The 18,902-nt window shown below is 45.3% G+C and overlaps 1 protein-coding gene across 1 annotated transcript in view; it reads right to left on the bottom strand.

Moving 5' to 3' along the window:
* Positions 1–18,902, bottom strand: part of LOC142677093 (uncharacterized) — a 44,034-nt gene that overhangs the window by 12,358 nt on the left and 12,774 nt on the right. Inside the window, exons 2-6 of the mRNA XM_075847243.1 lie at positions 17,620–17,783; positions 16,982–17,155; positions 16,774–16,897; positions 15,570–15,667; positions 15,289–15,403 (exon numbers count right to left, since the gene is read on the bottom strand). Of these exons, the coding sequence (XP_075703358.1) occupies positions 15,289–15,403; positions 15,570–15,667; positions 16,774–16,897; positions 16,982–17,155; positions 17,620–17,697 (589 nt within the window). The 5' untranslated portion in view covers positions 17,698–17,783. The remainder of the gene's footprint in view (positions 1–15,288; positions 15,404–15,569; positions 15,668–16,773; positions 16,898–16,981; positions 17,156–17,619; positions 17,784–18,902) is intronic.

Below are 18,902 nucleotides of genomic sequence, written 5' to 3' on the forward strand. Positions count from 1 at the left end.
TTGTACCCTCGAGAGAAGGCAAGCATAATACCACCAGACTTCTTAATATAATTCGTTATGCCACACAGAAGGGGATCCCTTTAGTCTTACTAGGGACCGACGCCGAGAAGGCTTTTGATAGGGTCAGGTGGTCCTTTATGCTTGCCACTCTACATAACTTTGGTTTTCCTGACAAGTTTATATCTGCAGTTTTCTCTCTATACACCACACCCAAGGCTAGCTTACGCATAAACGGCACAATCTCTGCCACTTTTGCCATAAATAATGGTACACGACAAGGTTGCCCCCTCTCCCCAGCCTTATTCATCCTCACCTTAGAAACACTTATTCAGAAACTTATACAGACTACTGATATCTCAGGCAGACAATTGGGGAACCACAACCACAAAACAGCTTCTTTTGCAGATGACCTTCTGCTGTTGATCACTAACCCTAAGCAAGCATTTCCCTTGATACTACAAGCTTCTAATTCCTTTGGTTATGTGTCAAACGTCAAAATTAATTATTCCAAATCAGAAGTCCTTAATGTTTCTGCGCCACTGGCGGATAAGCGCGATATACAACAGCTGGCCCCGTTCCAATGGCCACAACATAACATCAAATATTTGGGCGTCAAGCTAACTAAAAAATCCTCACAACTTTATGCTGCCCATTTCGTCCCCTTACTAAACAAGATTAAAACACAATTAAACTCCTTGCGGATTCCCTTTCTCTCCTGGGTGGGGAGGAACAATTACCTGAAGACTTACATTCTCCCTCAAATCTTATACATGCTTCAAACTATACCCATTCATCTGCCCAATACTTTCTTTAACTCTATCAAATCGCTATTCTCCAAATTTCTCTGGAACTCTAAAAAGTCACGACTAGCACACAGACACTTGATTCTCAAATCCAACTCCGGCGGTATGGGCCTCCCGGGCATTTTAACTTACTATAAAGCTATACACCTTAGCAGATGGGTTTCCTTCAATAGAATCAGGGATGAATCCCCGACCCTGGATGCGGAGAGAGCTCGGTTTCCTCCAGGTTTACAAGCTCGACTCTGGTGCCCTTCTCTAAAAACTGGCAACTTGCAAACTCCATAAGCCCTACGAATAAAGGCACCATTTTAGTATCTCAGAAATTTTTCTGCGGTTGCACCCCAATGCCAAAAATACTACCGCTTACACCTCTCCATTTGCTCCCGATACTCACAAATTGCACGGCTAACCCTGATGCTTTCTGGTCTTTAAAATATAATACTGTAGTTGACACTTTTAGAGATGGACAAATTTCCGCTTTACAATCCCTTTTACCTACAGATACACACTCGCCCATCCCTTTCTTACACTCCCTGGGTTTCAGAGAAACAAGAAACCTCTTCCTGAAGAGGTTTCCGGATATCTCAGAACCCTCCTGGTTGGAGACATATTTGTTATTACCTGCTCTTTTCCGAAGGGCCTAGTCTCTAAAATATATTCTGCCTTGATTTTAGATGGCTCTCCTGCCAAGCCTAGTTTTCTACTAGCCTGGGAGAAGGAACTAGAAGTCACCTTCAGTAGAGAAGATACGTCTTTTATTCTAAAGCTCATATTCGGCTTCTCTAGATGTGTTAAAATTCAGGAGAACTCCTTTAAGACCAAAACCAGGTGGTACAGAACTCCAGATTTTCTGTACAAAATTAATTTGATCCCATCCAACCAGTGTTGGAGATGTAAAGCGGACGTCGGTAACATATCCCATATCTGGTGGGACTGCCCCTTGATCAAACCCTTTTGGGATAAAGTGGCTGACACAATTCAGAGACTTACAAAACAAATCCTCCCCCTCGGGGCTCCTCTTGTCCTCCTCTGGGCTCCATCACAAGACTTCTGCCCGAAACATAATGATCTGATCACTCAAATGATTACCGTGGCCAAACTACTGATTCCACTCCAATGGAAATCGACCGCACCCCCAACTTTCCGTGAGTGGTTAGATAAGATGGACTCTATTGGCAGGATGGAGGAGCTCTTGAGCTGGGAGCTAAGAAAGCATAATGGCTATCTGAAGGTGTGGACACCGTGGTTGACTTTCCGCGCCTCTAATGCCTCCACATCCTGAGTTTCCCCTTACCCCTCTTGATCTTTGGGGGTGGCTGAAGTAGTTTACCTTAACATTGTACAGAATCCCTCCACATGTGAAGACCCTAACGCTACTCCTTTTCTCTCAAACTCTGTATGACATCAGGCTTCTCTCTTGTATCATCTTCTTAACTTAATTTTCTCATGTTATGAAACGGGTAACCGGTTTATAGTTACTAACGTTTCTACTTTGTTTCTCATCCTGCATTGTCATTATTGAAAAGAACTTCGGCCTGTGTGCCGTAATCTTTCTCTATGGTTCCCCATGATCTATGTACGGATGTTCTTTTGTTGTATATCTTGTTATAAATCTTCAATAAAACAAAGATTTGATAAAAAAGAAATAAACTAATGTATTGCAGTATATTGTTATTTTTACAGGCTTCTGTAAGTCTGTTCCTGTCCGTTAGCTGTGTATTACAGCTGACACCCAGGACTAACACCCGCACCGTATTGAGCGGGGTCATCACGTGAGCCCGCTCCATACATCAAACCCCGCACCATGACGTGCTATTAAGTCATAGTGCGCAAAGGGGTTAAGGCACAGTGGATGGTGTGAATATTGTAATTTTCCACTGATATGCCATTTTAGTGCATAATACGTTGTGCCCAGTTTGTGCAACTGAAGACAAATACCTCATAAAACGTTAAGCGGGTTCTCCCGGGTATGGCGATACCATATATGTGGGTGCAAACTGCTGTTTGGGCACACTGCAGGGCTCAGAAGGGAGGGAGCGCCATTTTGCTTTTGGAGAGCAGATTTTGCTTGGTACTACACCTTGTTCCAAATTATTATGCACATTGGATTTAAGTGACAAACATTTAAATTATTAGTTTTTCAATTAAACTCATGGGTGGTATTGTGTCTTAGGGCTCTTTGGATCATTGTAATCAATCTCAGACACCTGTGATAATTAGTTTGCCAGGTGTGCCCAATCAAAGGAAAACTACTTAAGAGGGATGTTCCACATTATTAAAGGCATTGTGTTGCCAGAAAAACATGTTTTTTTTTTTTTAATTCAACATTTAGTGTGTGGGTGATTAAACATTGTTCAAATTTTTTTTATTTTTTTCACGAGTCAGGAAATATTATAAATTATTTCTAATTTATAATACTACCCATTTTTGGTCACTAGATGGAGCTATTTACCAAAATTGCAGCATTGCAACATTGGGTTAAAAGCCCTCGCTCTAGTGAGCTCTCAGCATCCCCCCCTCCTTTATCCTGGCTAGTGCCGGGATAAACGAGGGGTTTGAACGGTGTAACCTCCTACACTGTGTGTCGCCATTTTTTGAGCTAACACACAGCGTAGTAGGTTTACATACAGTAGTAAACACACACAAACACGAACATACATTGCAATCTCTTACCTGCTCCTGCCGCCGCGGCTCCCTCCGGCCCGTCCTCTCCGTTTGCTGCCGCTGGTCCAAGTGCACAAATCCGGAAGCCGCGACCGGAAGTAGTAATATTACTGTCCGGCCGCGACTTCCGGTCCACAGGAAAATGGCGCCGGACGGCGCCAATTTCGAATTGGACTGTGTGGGAGCGGCGCATGCGCAGTTCCCACACAGACGCCGTACACGGAAGTCAATGGGACGGGAGCCGTTCGCAGTCCCTATGGGACTGTGGCTGCCGTATTCCATGTCTGTATGTGTCGTTAATCGACACAGACAGAAATGGAACAAAAAATGGCAGCCCCCATAGGGAAGAAAAAGTGTAAAAATAAGAAAAAGTAAAACACAAACACACAAATGAATATAAACGTTTTTAATAAAGCACTAACATCTTTAACATATAAAAAAATAATTTGTGATGACACTGTTCCTTTAAGCAGGCCACAGGTTTCAAGCAATATGGGAAAGAAAAAGGATCTCTCTGCTGCCGAAAAGCGTGAAATAGTGCAATACCTTGGACAAGATATGAAAACATTGCATATTTCAGGAAAACTTAAGCGTGATCATCGTACTGTCAAAAGATTTGTGGCTGATTCAGAGCACAGACGGGTTAGTTCAGATAAAGGCATAATGAAGGTTTCTGCCAGACAAATTAATAGGATTAGGAGAGCAGCTGCTAAAATGCCATTGCAAAGCAGCAAACAGGTATTTGAAGCCGCTGGTGCCTCTGGAGTCCCGCGAACCTCAAGGTGTAGGATCCTCCAGAGGTTTGCAAGTGTACATAAAGCTATTATTCGGCCACCCCTAAACAATGCTCACAAGCAGAAACGGTTGCAGTGGGCTCAGAAATACATGAAGACTAATTTTCAAACCGTGTTGTTTACTGATGAGTGTCGTGCAACCTTGGATGGTCCAGATGGATGGAGTAGTGGATGGTTGGTGAATGGCCACCATGTCAGCAAGGAGGTGGCGGGTCAAATTTTGGGCTGGAATCATGGGGAGAGAGCTGGTAGGCCCCTTTAGGGTCCCTGACGGTGTGAAAATGACCTCTGAAAAGTACATAGAGTTTATGACTGACCACTTTCTTCCGTCGTACAAAAAAAAGAACCGTGCCTTCCGTAGCAAAATTATGTTCATGCATGACAATGCACCATCTCATGCTGCAAAGAATACCTCTGTGTCATTCTCTGCTATGGGCATAAAAGGAGAGAAACTCATGGTGTGGCCCCCATGTTCCCCTGACCTCAACCCTATTGAGAACCTTTGGAGCATCCTCAAGCAAAATATCTATGAGGGTGGGAGGCAGTTCACATCAAAACAGAAGATCTGGGAGGTTATTCTGACATCCTGCAAAGATATTCAAGCAGAACCTGTCCAAATACTCACAAATTCAATGAATGCAAGAATTGTGAAGATGATATCAAAGAAGGGGTCCTATGTTAACATGTAACTTGGCCTGTTAAGCTTTTTTTGATTGAAAGAGCTTTTGATTTCTGTAAATAGGACCTCCTGATGCGGCAAATTCAACAAATGACCATTTTAGTTCTCTTTACAACATTTAAAATGTTTTGATCTCTGTTGTGTAGAATAATGTGAAACGGTGCATTTTGAGTTTTTTACTTCTAAAAAAAAAATCTTTTATCATTAGGAGATTTGTTCAATCAAATTCGCATTATACTCCAATGGTTGATGGGTGGAAGATTATACTGACTGGCATTTGCATCGACTATTTAGGAAAATCAGTGAAAAATAACATTTGCATAATAATTTGGAATGCAGCGTAGTTTGGGGTTTTACTGGTATTTCAGTTTATAATGAGGGGGCATATGTAAGCTGTGCGGAGTACATCAGGGCATAATAAGAGGCTATAATAATGCGGTAAATAACGAATAATTCATAGATGTGTGGCCGGAGTCGCACTGATAAATGGCGCCCGATGTTATCCGCTTTTGGAACACACTGCACCTTTTTCATCGTCATATTCTGAGAGCCAGAACTTTTTTATTTTTTCTCCACCGGAGCTGTGCGAGGGCTTATTTGTTGCGGGACAATCTGTACTTTTCATTGGTACCATTTTGGGGTACATGTGATATTTTTGATCACTTTCTATTCAATTGTTTTGCAAGGTGGGTGACCAAAAACCAAGCAATTCTCACAATGTTTTTTTTAGTTTATGTTTTGCGGCATTCACCGTGTGCTATAAATGAAAGTTTTACTTTATTCTGCGGGTCGATACAATTACGGCGATACCATATGTATAAAGGTTTTTTATGTTTTGCAGCGTTTGTGTAATAAAAATCACTTTTTTATAAAATAATTTTCAATAAAAATGCTTTTTTTCCCTATAATAACTTATAACTTTTATTTTTACAGTTTTTGAAAAATATTTTTATTGCTTTTTATTACTTTTTTTACTTGTCCCACTAGGGGACATTTAGACTTTCAGCTTTGATCGCTGCTAGAGTACATTACACTAGTGTAATGTATTCTGTCATTGTGACGTGACAGTCACCCTGACAGGAAGCCTATGAGGACCGGCCGGACGCTGCTCCTCTGAGGCTTCCGTACATGGCAACCCGACAAGCATCGGCAGCTCCCACAATCACTTCGTGGGGGCTGCCGATGTGCTTGAAACCCCTTAAATGCGGCGATCGCAATCTGTCGCTGCATTTATGGGGTTAATTGCCGAAATCAGCGGCAATGGTCCGCTGACCGTTAGGACAGTGTGCGCCGGGAACCGCTCCGGAACTGTACGTCCTGATGCGGGAAGCAAGCCCTCTGCAGGACGTATAGTTGCGGCACAGCGCGTGAAGAGGTTAATGACCAAGCCAGATTTCTCAAATCTGGCATGTCGGACTTTATCAGAGAATAACTCAGCGAAAGTTTTGAATATCCAAGTAATTCTGACACTGTTTTTTCGTCACATGTTGTACTTTATTTTAGTGGTAAAAGTAGACCGATACGATTTGCGTAAATTAATAAAAAAAAAGAAAAATTGAAGACATTTTGTAAAAAGATCTTTCTTTATTTTTAACTGCAATATGTCACATATGTACATACATACTGTACAATTTTTATTATTAAATGTATATTTCCATCTCTTTACTCTATTTTGGCAGCACTTTTGAAAAAAATGACATTTTTGAGCAATTTAGAAGATTTACAAATTTAATAATAATTTTCGAAATTTTGAAGTACATTTTGTTTTCCTGCACCAAGCCAGGTTTTCAGAGGCTCATGAGTGTCAGAATGATTAAAACCGCCACAAACCGCCATAAACTTTTTTCACAAATGTGTCATTTTAAACCCTTCACACAAAATCACGTAACTGTATGTGATGAGGATTTAGGGGAATTATGGAGGGAAATCACGGGCTGAGCACGCTCCATACACAGCGGGTGACGGCTGTTGTTACACGAAGCCGACACCTCCCTGTAATGAGCGGAATCAAAGTTCACTTTGATTCCGCCCGTTTAACACCTTAAATGCCACGATCAATCACGACCACGGCATTTAAAGTGTTAGAATGAGGGGGGCGCCCCTTCAAACACGCGATGGTGCCCCCCCCCCCGCGGCACGATCGGCCGGTTACAATGGCAGCCTGGGGGCCGAACAAAAGCACCCAAGTCCGCCATCTGTGTACTCCTTTGAAACTCTGCCTCCGGAAGGGCTTCAGAGGAGACTGTCAGAATCACGATATACTGCAATATATTAGTATTGCAGTATATCATGCAAGCGATCCAACGATCGCTGCTTCAAGTCTCCTAGGGGGACTAATAAAAAAAAAAGTAAAAAACAGTTAAATAAAGATTTTGGTTATGTTCCAAAAACAATAAAATATTAAAAGTAAAAAAAAAAAAACCCTTTTCAAATTTTTCCCCTAAATCAATGTTAAAAAAATAAACGTTAACATAACTGGTATCGCCACGTACGTAAACCTCCGAACTATCACAATATATCGTTGTTTAACCCACTCGGTGAATGCTATAAAAAAAATATATATATATAAAAACACGCCAATTGCTGTTTTTTGGTCACCTTAGCGCTCCAAAAAAATGAAATAGAAAATGATCAAAAAGTCGCATATACCCCAAAATGGTATCGGTGAAAACTAAAGCTCGCCCCGCAAAACGTAAGCCCTCACATCGCTAAATTGATGGAAAAATAAAAAAGTTATGGCTCTCAGAATACGGCGACACAAAAGATTTTTTTAATTCAGCAAATGGTTTTATTTTTTTAAAAGTGGTCAAACATAAAACAAAACATATAAATTTGGTATCGCCGTAATCGTATCAACCTGTAGAATAAGTTGAATATGTCGTTTTTACCAGCTGATGGATGCCGTAAAAACAAAAACCCCCCAAAATATGACGTAATCGCTGTTTTTGCCCATTTCACCCCACATATAATTTTTTTTCAGCTTCCCAGTATATTATGTAGTACAATAAATGGTGCCATGATAAACTACAACTTGTCCCGGAAAAAAACAAGCCCTCGTATAGCGATAGACGGAAAAAAAAAAAAATTATAGCTTTTGAAATGTGGGGAGGAAAAAAACCAAAAGTTAAAATAGGGCTGCATCCTGAAGGGGTTAAAGACAGATTTCTTTGTAAAGCGAACATGAGAATGAAGAAACACACCCCAAAATCTATCACCCTGTTTTCAAAAATACCCCCATTGTGGCCCTAATGCACTGCCTGGACATACGGATGGGCCCAAAAGGAACAGAGCACCTGGTAGCTTTCAGGACACCAATTTTGCTTGAAAATGTTTTAGGCCCCAATGTACATGTGGAGGGGATTTGAGCTGCCAGAACGGTAGAAACTCCCCATAAACTACCCCATTTCGAAAACTAGACCCCTTAAGCTATTTATCGAGGGGTGTAGTGAGTATTTTGACCCCAAAGATTTTTGCTAAATTTAATGCATAGCAGTTGAAAACATTTTTGTTTGAAGACCGATTTCTTTGTAAAGCGAACATGAGAATGAAGAAACATACCCCAAAATCCATCACCCTGTTTCTCCTGTTTTCAAAAATACCCCCATTGTGACCCTAATGTGCTGCATGGACACACGGCACGGCACAAAAGGAACAGAGCACCTAGTAGCTTTCAGGACACCAATTTTGCTTAAAAATATTTTAGGCCCCAATGCACATTTGGAGAGGCTTTGAACTGATAGAACGATATAAACTCCCCAAGAAATGACCTATTCTTAAAACTACACACCTTAAGCTATTCAGGAGTGCAGTGAGCATGCTGACCACTATGTTCTCATAAGGGAGGCATGTCCTGAAAAATGCATTTGCCTGTTTGACTATGTCTTGCTAACATAGCAGTTGTCCCACATATGTGTCATTCTGATGCCGTTGTGAACAGCATTCTAGTCTGATATATAATAAATTATAGTGGGAAAAATCAACTGTTCTGGAGTGAAAGGCAATATATTTTTTAAAAAAAGTGGAGGAAAATGTATCCAACTATGTGGCAAACTCGAGTTTGTTCACGAGATAAAAAACACCTGTAGGGCTATGATGACATATTTTTTATAGTGACTGGTCATACAACGTCTGTCACGAAGGGTGTGTGGACCCACTGGGCCGTACCGCCTTGGCGGTAAGGCAGCTGGCCAACAGGGCGCAGGTCAATGTCTATAGTTCTGTGGCAGCTCGGACAGCAGCAAGGCAGGCTCGGTTGAGATTAGGCAGCAGGTAGACGTCAGATACAGCACGACACGACTTTGACACAGCACAGTGCTCGACCAGGATAGTATGGAATGCAGGGAACAGGAAAACACTAGGAGGTCATCACATAGACAAACTTAGGAAACATCAACAAAACTCAGGCATAGAAGCAGGGGACTGGAGCCCTCTTATAGTCGAGGGTACTCACGAGTTCAAGTTCATCAGAAGTCTGGTGCGCGCGCTTCCCCTTTAAGAGCGGGCACGAGCGTCCTACGGGATCTGGCTGAGGTGAGTGGACGCGAGCGCTGGCGTCTCCTGAGGAGGAGGCTGTGGCCAGCGCTTGCCGACTCGTATCTGCGGCTGTCAGGAGGAGTTTGGAGCTGACGGCCCGCAGCCACGGACATTACAGTCTCTTTTTAGCCTCATCAATCCCTATATAAGGGACGAACATGCCAAGCGACGCGGTACACCATAACAGACCCCTGCCCGGCAAGGTAGGAACCGCTATGTGGACAAAACAACCAATCACCTACAGAATATATAAAGGGACAGTGTCCAAAACCATCTATAGCAGGGGTCTCAAGAACGCTGGCCACGGGCCGCATGCGGCCCCTGGGGCTGTCATCTGTGGCCCGCGGTACACAGAGCCGCTAGTACAGGCTCTGCTCCGAGACTCTGGAGTTCACTGACATCCCTGTCCACATATGAAAAGCGATGTCTGGGGCTTCCCCAAAGCCGGAGTCCCGTGCAGAACGCTAGTACAGGCTTTGCTCCGGGACTCTGTGGAATTCCCTGACATCGGTGTCCATGTTTGAACACATGATGTCTGGGGCTTCCACAGAGCCGGAGTCCCGGGCAGAGCGCTAGTATAGGCTCTGCTCCGGAACTCTGGAATTCCCCGACATCGCTGTCCACATATGAACAGCGATGTCTGGGGCTTTCCCAGAGCCGGAGTCCCGTGCAGAGCGCTAGTACAGGCTCTGCTCCGGGACACTGTGGAATTCCCTGACATCGCTGTCCATATATGGACAGTGTGTCAGGGTCTTCCCCAGAGCAGAGAACCGGGCAGAGCGCTAGTATCAGCTCTGCTTCAGGACTCTGTGGAATTCCCCGACATCGGTGTCCATGTATGGACACACGATGTCTGGGGCTTTCCCAGAGCCGGAGTCCCGTGCAGAGCTGACGGCCGCAACCACGGACATTACAGCATCCCCCCTCTTACTCCCCCTCTTCTTGGGACCAGAGCGAGAGAGAAACTTTTTCAGAAGAGTAGGGGCATTGAGGTTCTCCTCTGGCTCCCAGGACCTCTCTTCAGGACCAAACCCCCTCCAATCCAACAAATAAAGTTTTTCCTCTCACTTTCTTGGTGTCCAAGATCTCCTTAACCTCAAAGGTGTCGGAAGGGCCGCTGGAGGCAACCGCAGAGCTAGGAGTCTTAGTATAGCGGTTCAGAACCATCGGTTTCAGGAGGGAGGCATGGAAGGAGTTGGGGATCCTGAGGCTAGGAGGCAGCCGAAGCTTGTAGGCGACAGGGTTGATCTGCTGCAGAATCTCGAATGGTCCGAGAAACCTGGGAGCAAATTTGCACGACGGCACCCTTAGTAAGATATTCCTAGAAGACAGCTAGACCTTTATAACAGGAAGAAACTGAGGAGGTTCTCTTCTCCTTGTGTCAGCCTTCCGTTTCATGCGGTCGACTGCCATTAGGATGGAGGAACGAGTCTGCTGCCAGATCTGCAGGAAGTCTCTAAAAGCGGAGTCAGCCGCTGGTACCTCGGAAATATTGGGCACCGGGAGAGGAATTTGTGTGTGCTGGCCGTAGACAATGAAGAATGGTGTATTCCTTGTAGACTCGCTGGTGTGATTATTGTAGGAGAATTCAGACCATGGGAGCAACTGCACCGAGTCATCATGCTGCTTGGCGATGAAGTGGCATAGGTAGTTCTCCAAGATCTGATTGATCCTCTCGACCTGACCATTGGATTGAGGATGGTAGGCTGAGGAAAAGTCCAACTTCCCACCGAGGAGTCCGCAGAGGGCTCTCCAGAAATTCGATGTAAACTGAACCCCCCGATCAGACACAATATGCTGCGGCAATCTGTGCAGGCGGAAGATGTGTTGGATGAACAGCTTGGCCAGCTGAGGAGCAGAAGGAAAACCGGTCAGAGGAACGAAGTGGGCCATCTTCGAAAATCGGTCCACCACCACCCAGACAGTACTGCATCCAGCAGAGAGAGGCAGGTCTGTAATAAAGTCCATAGCTATATACTGCCAGGGAGCATTGGGCACAGGCAATGGCTGGAGCAGACCAGCAGGTCTGGAGTGAGCAGCCTTGTTGGCTGCACATACAGAACAGGAAGAAACAAAGTCCATAATGTCCTTGGGCAGCGTGGGCCACCAGAAATGACGAGCAATTAGATCCCGGGTCTTACGGACCCCCGCGTGACCTGCCAGTCTAGTGGAGTGTCCCCAGCGGAGGATTCTTCCACGATCAGCCAGGCGCACAAAAGTCCTCCCTGGAGGAATGTCCCCAACTTGCAGGGGATTGACAGAGATAATGCAAGATGGATCAATAATGTTCTGTGGAATCTCCATGGTGTCTTCCGTCTCGAAAGACCAGGACAAGGCATCGGTCCTCACATTCTTGTCGGCCGGGCTATAATGGAGCTCAAACTGGAACCTGGTAAAGAACAGTGACCACCTGGCCTGACGAGGGTTCAGCCGTTGGGCCGTCTGGAGGTAAATCAGATTCTTGTGGTGTGTAAAAATTAGGATTGGATGAGCTGTGCCCTCTAGTAGATGTCTCCACTCTTCCACATAGGGTTCGCCCATGCAAGAGCCTTGACAGTGAGGAGAGAGATGATGAAAGCGACCCTTGCGCCATCAGACGAAAATGTCCTATTATACAGGCTGAAGTGGATCTAGCACTGATTCAGAAATCCCAGACAGGTACTTGCTTCTCCATCATAGCGGTCAGGAAGTGGCAAAGAAACACGCGGGTCAACACTGCCAAGAGGTGTAGTAGGAGGAACGGCAGCTTATGCCTCCTGCCGAAGTACAAGAATGTTCAACTCCTGGAGGAGTTGGTCCTGTCGAGACCGGAGGTCTAGCATATCCGCCCGCATTTCTTGAGACGTCGTCATAGTCTTGAATCGACCAGCGGGGTCCATGGCCTGAGTGTACTGTCACGAAGGGTGTGTGGACCCACTGGGCCGTACCGCCTTGGCGGTAAGGCAGCTGGCCAACAGGGCGCAGGTCAATGTCTATAGTTCGTATAGGTACCTGTGGCAGCTCGGACAGCAGCAAGGCAGGCTCGGCTGGGACTAGGCAGCAGGTAGACGTCAGTCGAGGTGAAGCAGATCAGACGTGGGGTACAGCACGACACGACTTTGGCACAGCACAGTGCTCAACCAGGATAGTATGGAATGCAGGGAACAGGAAAACACTGGGAGGCCATCACATAGACAAACTTAGGAAACCTCAACAAAACTCAAGCATAGAAGCAGGGGACTGGAGCCCTCTTATAATCCAGGGTACTCACGAGTTCAAGTTCATCCGAAGCGCGCGCTGCCCCTTTAAGAGCGGGCACGAGTGTGCGCGCGCACCCTACGGGATCCGACTGAGGTGAATGGACGCGAGCGCTGGCATCTCTTGAGGAGGAGGCTGGGGCCAGCGCTTGCCGACTCGTGGCTGCGGCTGTCAGGAGGAGTTTGGAGCTGACGGCCCGCAGCCACGGACATTACAGTCTCTTTTTAGCCTCATCAATCCCTATATAAGGGACGAACGTGCCAAGCGACGCGGTACACCATAACAGACCCCTGCCCGGCAATGTAGCAACCGCTATGTGCACAAAACAACCAATCACCTACGGAATATATAAAGGGACAGTGTCCAAACCCATCTATAGCAGGGGTATCAAGAACGCGGCCCGTGGGCCGAATGCGGCACCTTGGGCTGTCATCTGCGGCCCGCGAGACACAGAGCCGCTAGTACAGGCTCTCCTCCGAGACTCTGGAATTCCCTGACATCGCTGTCCATATATGGACAGTGTGTCAGGGTCTTCCCCAGAGCGGAGAACCGGGCAGAGCGCTAGTATCGGCTCTGCTTCAGGACTCTGTGGAATTCCCTGACATCGGTGTCCATGTTTGGACACGATGTCTGGGGCTTTCCCAGAGCCGGAGTCCCGTGCAGAGCGCTAGTATAGGCTCTGCTCCGGGACTCTGTGGAATTCCCTGACATCACTGTGCATATATGGACAGTGTGTCAGGGTCTTCCCCAGAGCGGAGTCCCGGGCAGAGCGCTAGTATAGGCTCTGCTCTGGGACTCTGGGGAAGACTCTGACATCGCTGTCCATACGACAATGATGTCAGTGGCTTCCTCAGAGCAGGAGTCCCAGTGATGTCAGGAGCACAGCTGGAGTCCCAGGAAGAGCCTACTATTACTCTGCCCGGGACTCCAGCTCTGGGGTTGCCCCTGACATCTCTGTCCATATATGGACAGTGATGTCAGGAGCAGAGCTGGAATCCCAGGCAGAGTGCTAGAAGCGGCTCTGCTCCAGGACTCCAGCTCTGGGCAAGCCCCTGACATCACTGTGGCAGCACCCACAGAGGGCACAGCGGCAGCACCCAGAGGGCACAGCGGCAGCACCCACAGAGGGCACAGCGGCAGCACCCACAGAGGGCACAGCGGCAGCACCCAATATCTCAAATTTGAAACCCAACGCTATTATTATAATGTAGTATTATTATTATTATAATAATATAGTGTTATAGTAGTTCAAATAACTAATTGATTAACAATCATTTTGTATTATATCAAAATTGAAAGTAATGCGGCCCGTCAACTTCCCATTATTTCTATATGCGGCCCACTTACCCAGCCGAGTTTGAGACATCACTAGATGTGTCACTTGAAGACGACATCAAAAATGTCACCTTATCTCCAGTGTCAGACTCTGACTCTGCACAGAATAAGGTGTACGCCTCTTCAGCAGTGAACACCCGCTTGGTCATTGTGACTAGTAACGTAGTTTTTAACTCCCTGAACCTCTAACTCTAATTAGCCCTACCTAATACCCTGATGCTAAATTATTTTTAACTTGCCCTGACAGTACCTAACCTTACACCACGTACACTCTAACAAGCTAGTCTGATATGATCCCTAACTAATTTACTATTCCGGTCACTCACTAACAAACTTTTTTTTATAGGTTTTTTTTATTAGTTTTTTGAAAAAAATGTTTAGTTTTTTAACAAGAACAAAAAAACACCGAAAAACCAACCAAAAGGGGTTTCACACACATTCTGGCTGACCGAACTGATTCAGTGATGTCTGTCACTAGGCAACAGAGGATACTGATGGGGTGATGGGACACACTGGGGTGCTGATGGGGCACAGGGTGTGACTGGTCAGCACAGGGGGTATATTTACTTCATAAACTAATTTAGAATCAGTCTCTGATCTCCTCTCAAAACCAACAGAGGCGATCAGAGCCGGAGACTATAGAAAAACAGTCCTGTCTACGTCACTCCACTGTGATTGGTCTGTCTGCACTGACAGGCCAAGTACAGCGATCGGCAACAGGGGACCACTGTGATTGGTCCCGTCGGCTAGCTCTGTTGCTAAGCTATCTCGGACAGCAGTTTGCAGTGAACTGTCACCTCGTCTCGCGGCGCTGTGACAGTTTAACTGCATCACGTACATGCACGTGGGAATGCGCTAACCAGCCGCATTCCTCGACGTGCATGACGTGAAAATGCGGGAAGGGGTTAACATAAAAACTTGATTTAAACAATAGGTAATTTTCTGATGACACATATATGTTTTTAAAATTAGTTTTCTCACAGCTGTTAGTGCAGTTAATCGCAGCAGGTGCCCCCCCCCCCCCCCCAAGAAAAAAAATAAAAATAATAAATCTGATACTAAGCCTAGTGCATGGCCAGAATCATAGAACACCTTGTAGAGAACTTCTATGTGCAGTCACAGCTCCCTCAGGTCCTGCACTATGTATAACACATTGTCTGACGTGTTACTGTAATGTAGAACTAAGGAGGAACCCCACCTTACCAAACCTCCCAATTCACTTTCTAAATTCATTATTACTTACCTGTGGTAACACCTCCTGGAATTTCCTCCTCCACTTCACTCTTACACGGTTTATCGCCCCTCATCTGCTCTTCTTCTGCTTCATCCTCCACTTTAATATTAGTCAGATCTTCCCCCTGATTTCACATATGTAACAATTCAATACAATACAGCAGAGAGTGCGAAGAATCTAACAGATCAACATAAGAAACCACCAAAATCTATGACCACATCTATGACCGCAGGACCAAAAAGCTCCACGCCCCCCTATATAGATCTGGTATAGGGCTCAGCTTCATCTACCTGAGGATTCTCGGGGACATTGTGATTTTCCTCTGGACAGTCCTGGGAATACAGAGGACTGGGACATCTCTCTGGTGGATTTCTCCTACTGGATCCATCTGTAGGAAACACAGTGACTGATATATAGACTGAATACATGACTACTGTATTTATATATTGATTTTAGGTGATTAAACGCTTTTTTCTTTTAAATTGACTTTTATTAAACTTTTTTTTTGCATTTAACGATACAGCTGTTATGTCTCCTCTATACACAGTAGCGGGATCATTCTCTATCAGCAAAGTAAATTAGTGAAGTGACCTGACGACTCGGCTGAGAGCGGGTCCTGTGTCTCTAACACACAGGATCACAATAATATCGATCACATCTAAAGGACCCGCTCTTAGCCGAGTCATCAATGCCGGTATGTCATACACTTCTCATTGTTCCAGCCCATTGTAACAGCCCAGCTTCTTTCACTGCACAATCACACTGTGCTGTGGATCATGCTGGGCTGGAACAATGAGAAGTGCAGGACACTGATTGGTCACTGATTGGTCACCGATTGGTCAGCCTCTTACACTCCTCTGTACAACGCCCAGTTGGTAAAAAGTAAAAACACGCCCAGTTGTCCATTGAGAAAGTCATTAGCATAAATCTAAACTAGCTCATAACTTGCTCAAAAATGATCGTTTTCCAAATTAAAACCACTGCTGTTATCTACATTACAGCGCCAATCAGATTATGTAGGAGATTTATAATCTGGTGACAGAGCCTCTTTAAAGAGAACCTCCGGTTATTCTGACATTATATAGAAAACTATTATACTGCCGGAGTGTGACAATAATCGTCTTTCTACATGACTTGTATTACCATGTTTACTTCTAACTACAGCACAGACTGCCCATCGTCCACGCTGCCGGCTGCTCATAACTCTGCATTAGGAGACAGAGTGTCCTGCTCGTCTCCATGGCTCCTGTATCCAGAACGGCCGCCAGCGCTGTACAATGTAATGTGACCTGTAATGCAGAGTTATGGGCAGCCGGCAGCACGAAACACAGGGATCTAATGTGATGTAAAAGGAGCCGAAATTGTGGAGCTCCTACATTACATGTCACTGTACGCACGTGTATATGTACTGCACATGACGGTATTAAGACTTCAACATGGCGCCAGTACAGCCTGTACCCACAGTAATGCCAATATATATCTGTCTCTTCTTACCTGGTGATGTGCACGGCCGGTAGTTCTCCATCATGACCTCCTCGTACAGATCCTTGTGTCCTTCTAGATACTCCCACTCCTCCATGGAGAAATAGACAGTGACATCCTGACACCTTATAGGAACCTGACACACACAATGATACAGTCATCACCCAGACACCTCCAGTGCTGTTACTGTAGAATTTCCCAGCATTCCCAGCAGTGTCACCTCTCCAGTCAGCAGCTCAGTCATCTTGTAGATCAGTTCTAAGATCTTCTTCTCATGTATCCGGGAGTGAGGGGGAGGCTCTGTGATGGGGCTCTGACTACTGCTCCATCCTCCTGACTCATGGATGATGGGAGTCGTACAGTCACCCGATGTCTTCTTCACTATTGTGTACTCCTGTGTATGGAGAGAGACACTTAGAGAACTGAACACAGTATTCCCCCCGCAGTAGAAAGAGGGAGATTGTGACCCCGCAGTATAGAGCTCTAGTGACCCCACATCTGTAATACTGGAGACCTCACCTACAAAAAGACATTGAGAAAATAGAACGAGGCCAAAACTAAAAAGGATATAATATTGGGGGGACTAGATGGACCATGTGCTCTTCTCCTGCCGTCATCTTCTATGTTTCTATATAGATGTCATCCTGATCCTCCTGGTTCCTGGTCATTCTCATTGCTCTACAACATTACTATTGCTGCATTGGTGACATGACACAACTGACCATATTGGTGGCTGATCCTCAGCTTCTTGACGTCACTTGGAAGGTCTGGACGCTGTTATACAGGACACTGGATTCTTCCTATTACGTATCGTCCCTTCCCTATGTGTGACTTGTTCTATAATGTAGAAAAGTTTACCTCTCCGCTCAACAGGTAGAGGATCTCCAAGGTGAAGTCTAATATTCTTCTACTCATCTCATTCCTGTCCTTGTCCATCCTTGGTGGGTCATTCAGGAGAAGGAACGTTGTGGAGGAGAAGATGAGAAAACCGGAGGAACTGGAGGACCTAGTACTGCAGACGTCTTTATGAAGAAAGGAGAAGATGGAAATGATACAGGGGACAACATCATGTGTGACATACAGAACCTCACTTATTCATCATTGAGAGAAACATCTTCTCAGAGCCGTCACCACATGGAATAAAGGCGTATTCCCAACTAGGGTTGTCACGATACCGATACTTCGTGTAGTATTGCGATACTCGATACCAAAACGATACTTTACCAACAATAATAATAATAATTAAAAAAAAAGTTCTTCCGTTTTCTGATGTGAGGTGCGTGGTGTGATGAATTTTGAACCTCCACGTGTCTCACATAATGGACAACATTGGGTTAATGTGTGAGGTACATTATGGGGTTAATTACTATTAATGTGAGGTACATGGAGGTTTAAAATTCATAATACCTCGTGCCTCACATTAATAAGTTTTGTATTTTATAACAGCGTAAACATGAAGGACGCTATAAATGTGTTATTACGGTTGCGGCGATACCGAGTGTATATATTTTACGTAACGAGACTTATTTTAATTTTTATGGTAATGCGTGTGTGTCTGTTTTTTATTTAACATGACTTTATTTATTTATTTTACTTTTTATTTTTAAACTTTGATGTACTGGCATATATCTATATACTGTACACAGGCAGTTGTTAGGACATACCTCAGTATGCCCTAACAGGAAATCTGGTCAGACAGCCCTGGGGTCCTTCAATGGACCCTGGGCTGTCTGCCCATATATGTTATCTTCCTCGTGATTCCTGTGACGCGATCCAAGGGGCATCCCCCCCATCTCATTTACCACTGAATGCTGCAGTCAGCTTTGATCGCAGCATTCAGGGGAATAGCGGCGGAGATGAGAGGTTTCTATGATCTCCGCCGTTATAGAGCGGGGCTGCGGCTGTGTAATACAACCATTGCCCCACTCCGGACAACAAGTGCGCATGCGGTCAGCATGAGGTGATGCAGCCGGCACTGCACTAATGAGCGGCGGTTCAGGCACTGAGGACAGAACATGGGGGTGTTTTGCCGCGCGCCCACCATGTTATGTCTTCAGTGCCGGTGCTCATTAGTGCAGCGCTGGCCACATCACCTCATCCTTATGGCATGCACTTGTCAGGACACAGGAGCGGGGCAATGA

Source organism: Rhinoderma darwinii, chromosome 1 (assembly GCF_050947455.1).
Source record: "Rhinoderma darwinii isolate aRhiDar2 chromosome 1, aRhiDar2.hap1, whole genome shotgun sequence".
NCBI lineage: Eukaryota > Metazoa > Chordata > Amphibia > Anura > Rhinodermatidae > Rhinoderma > Rhinoderma darwinii.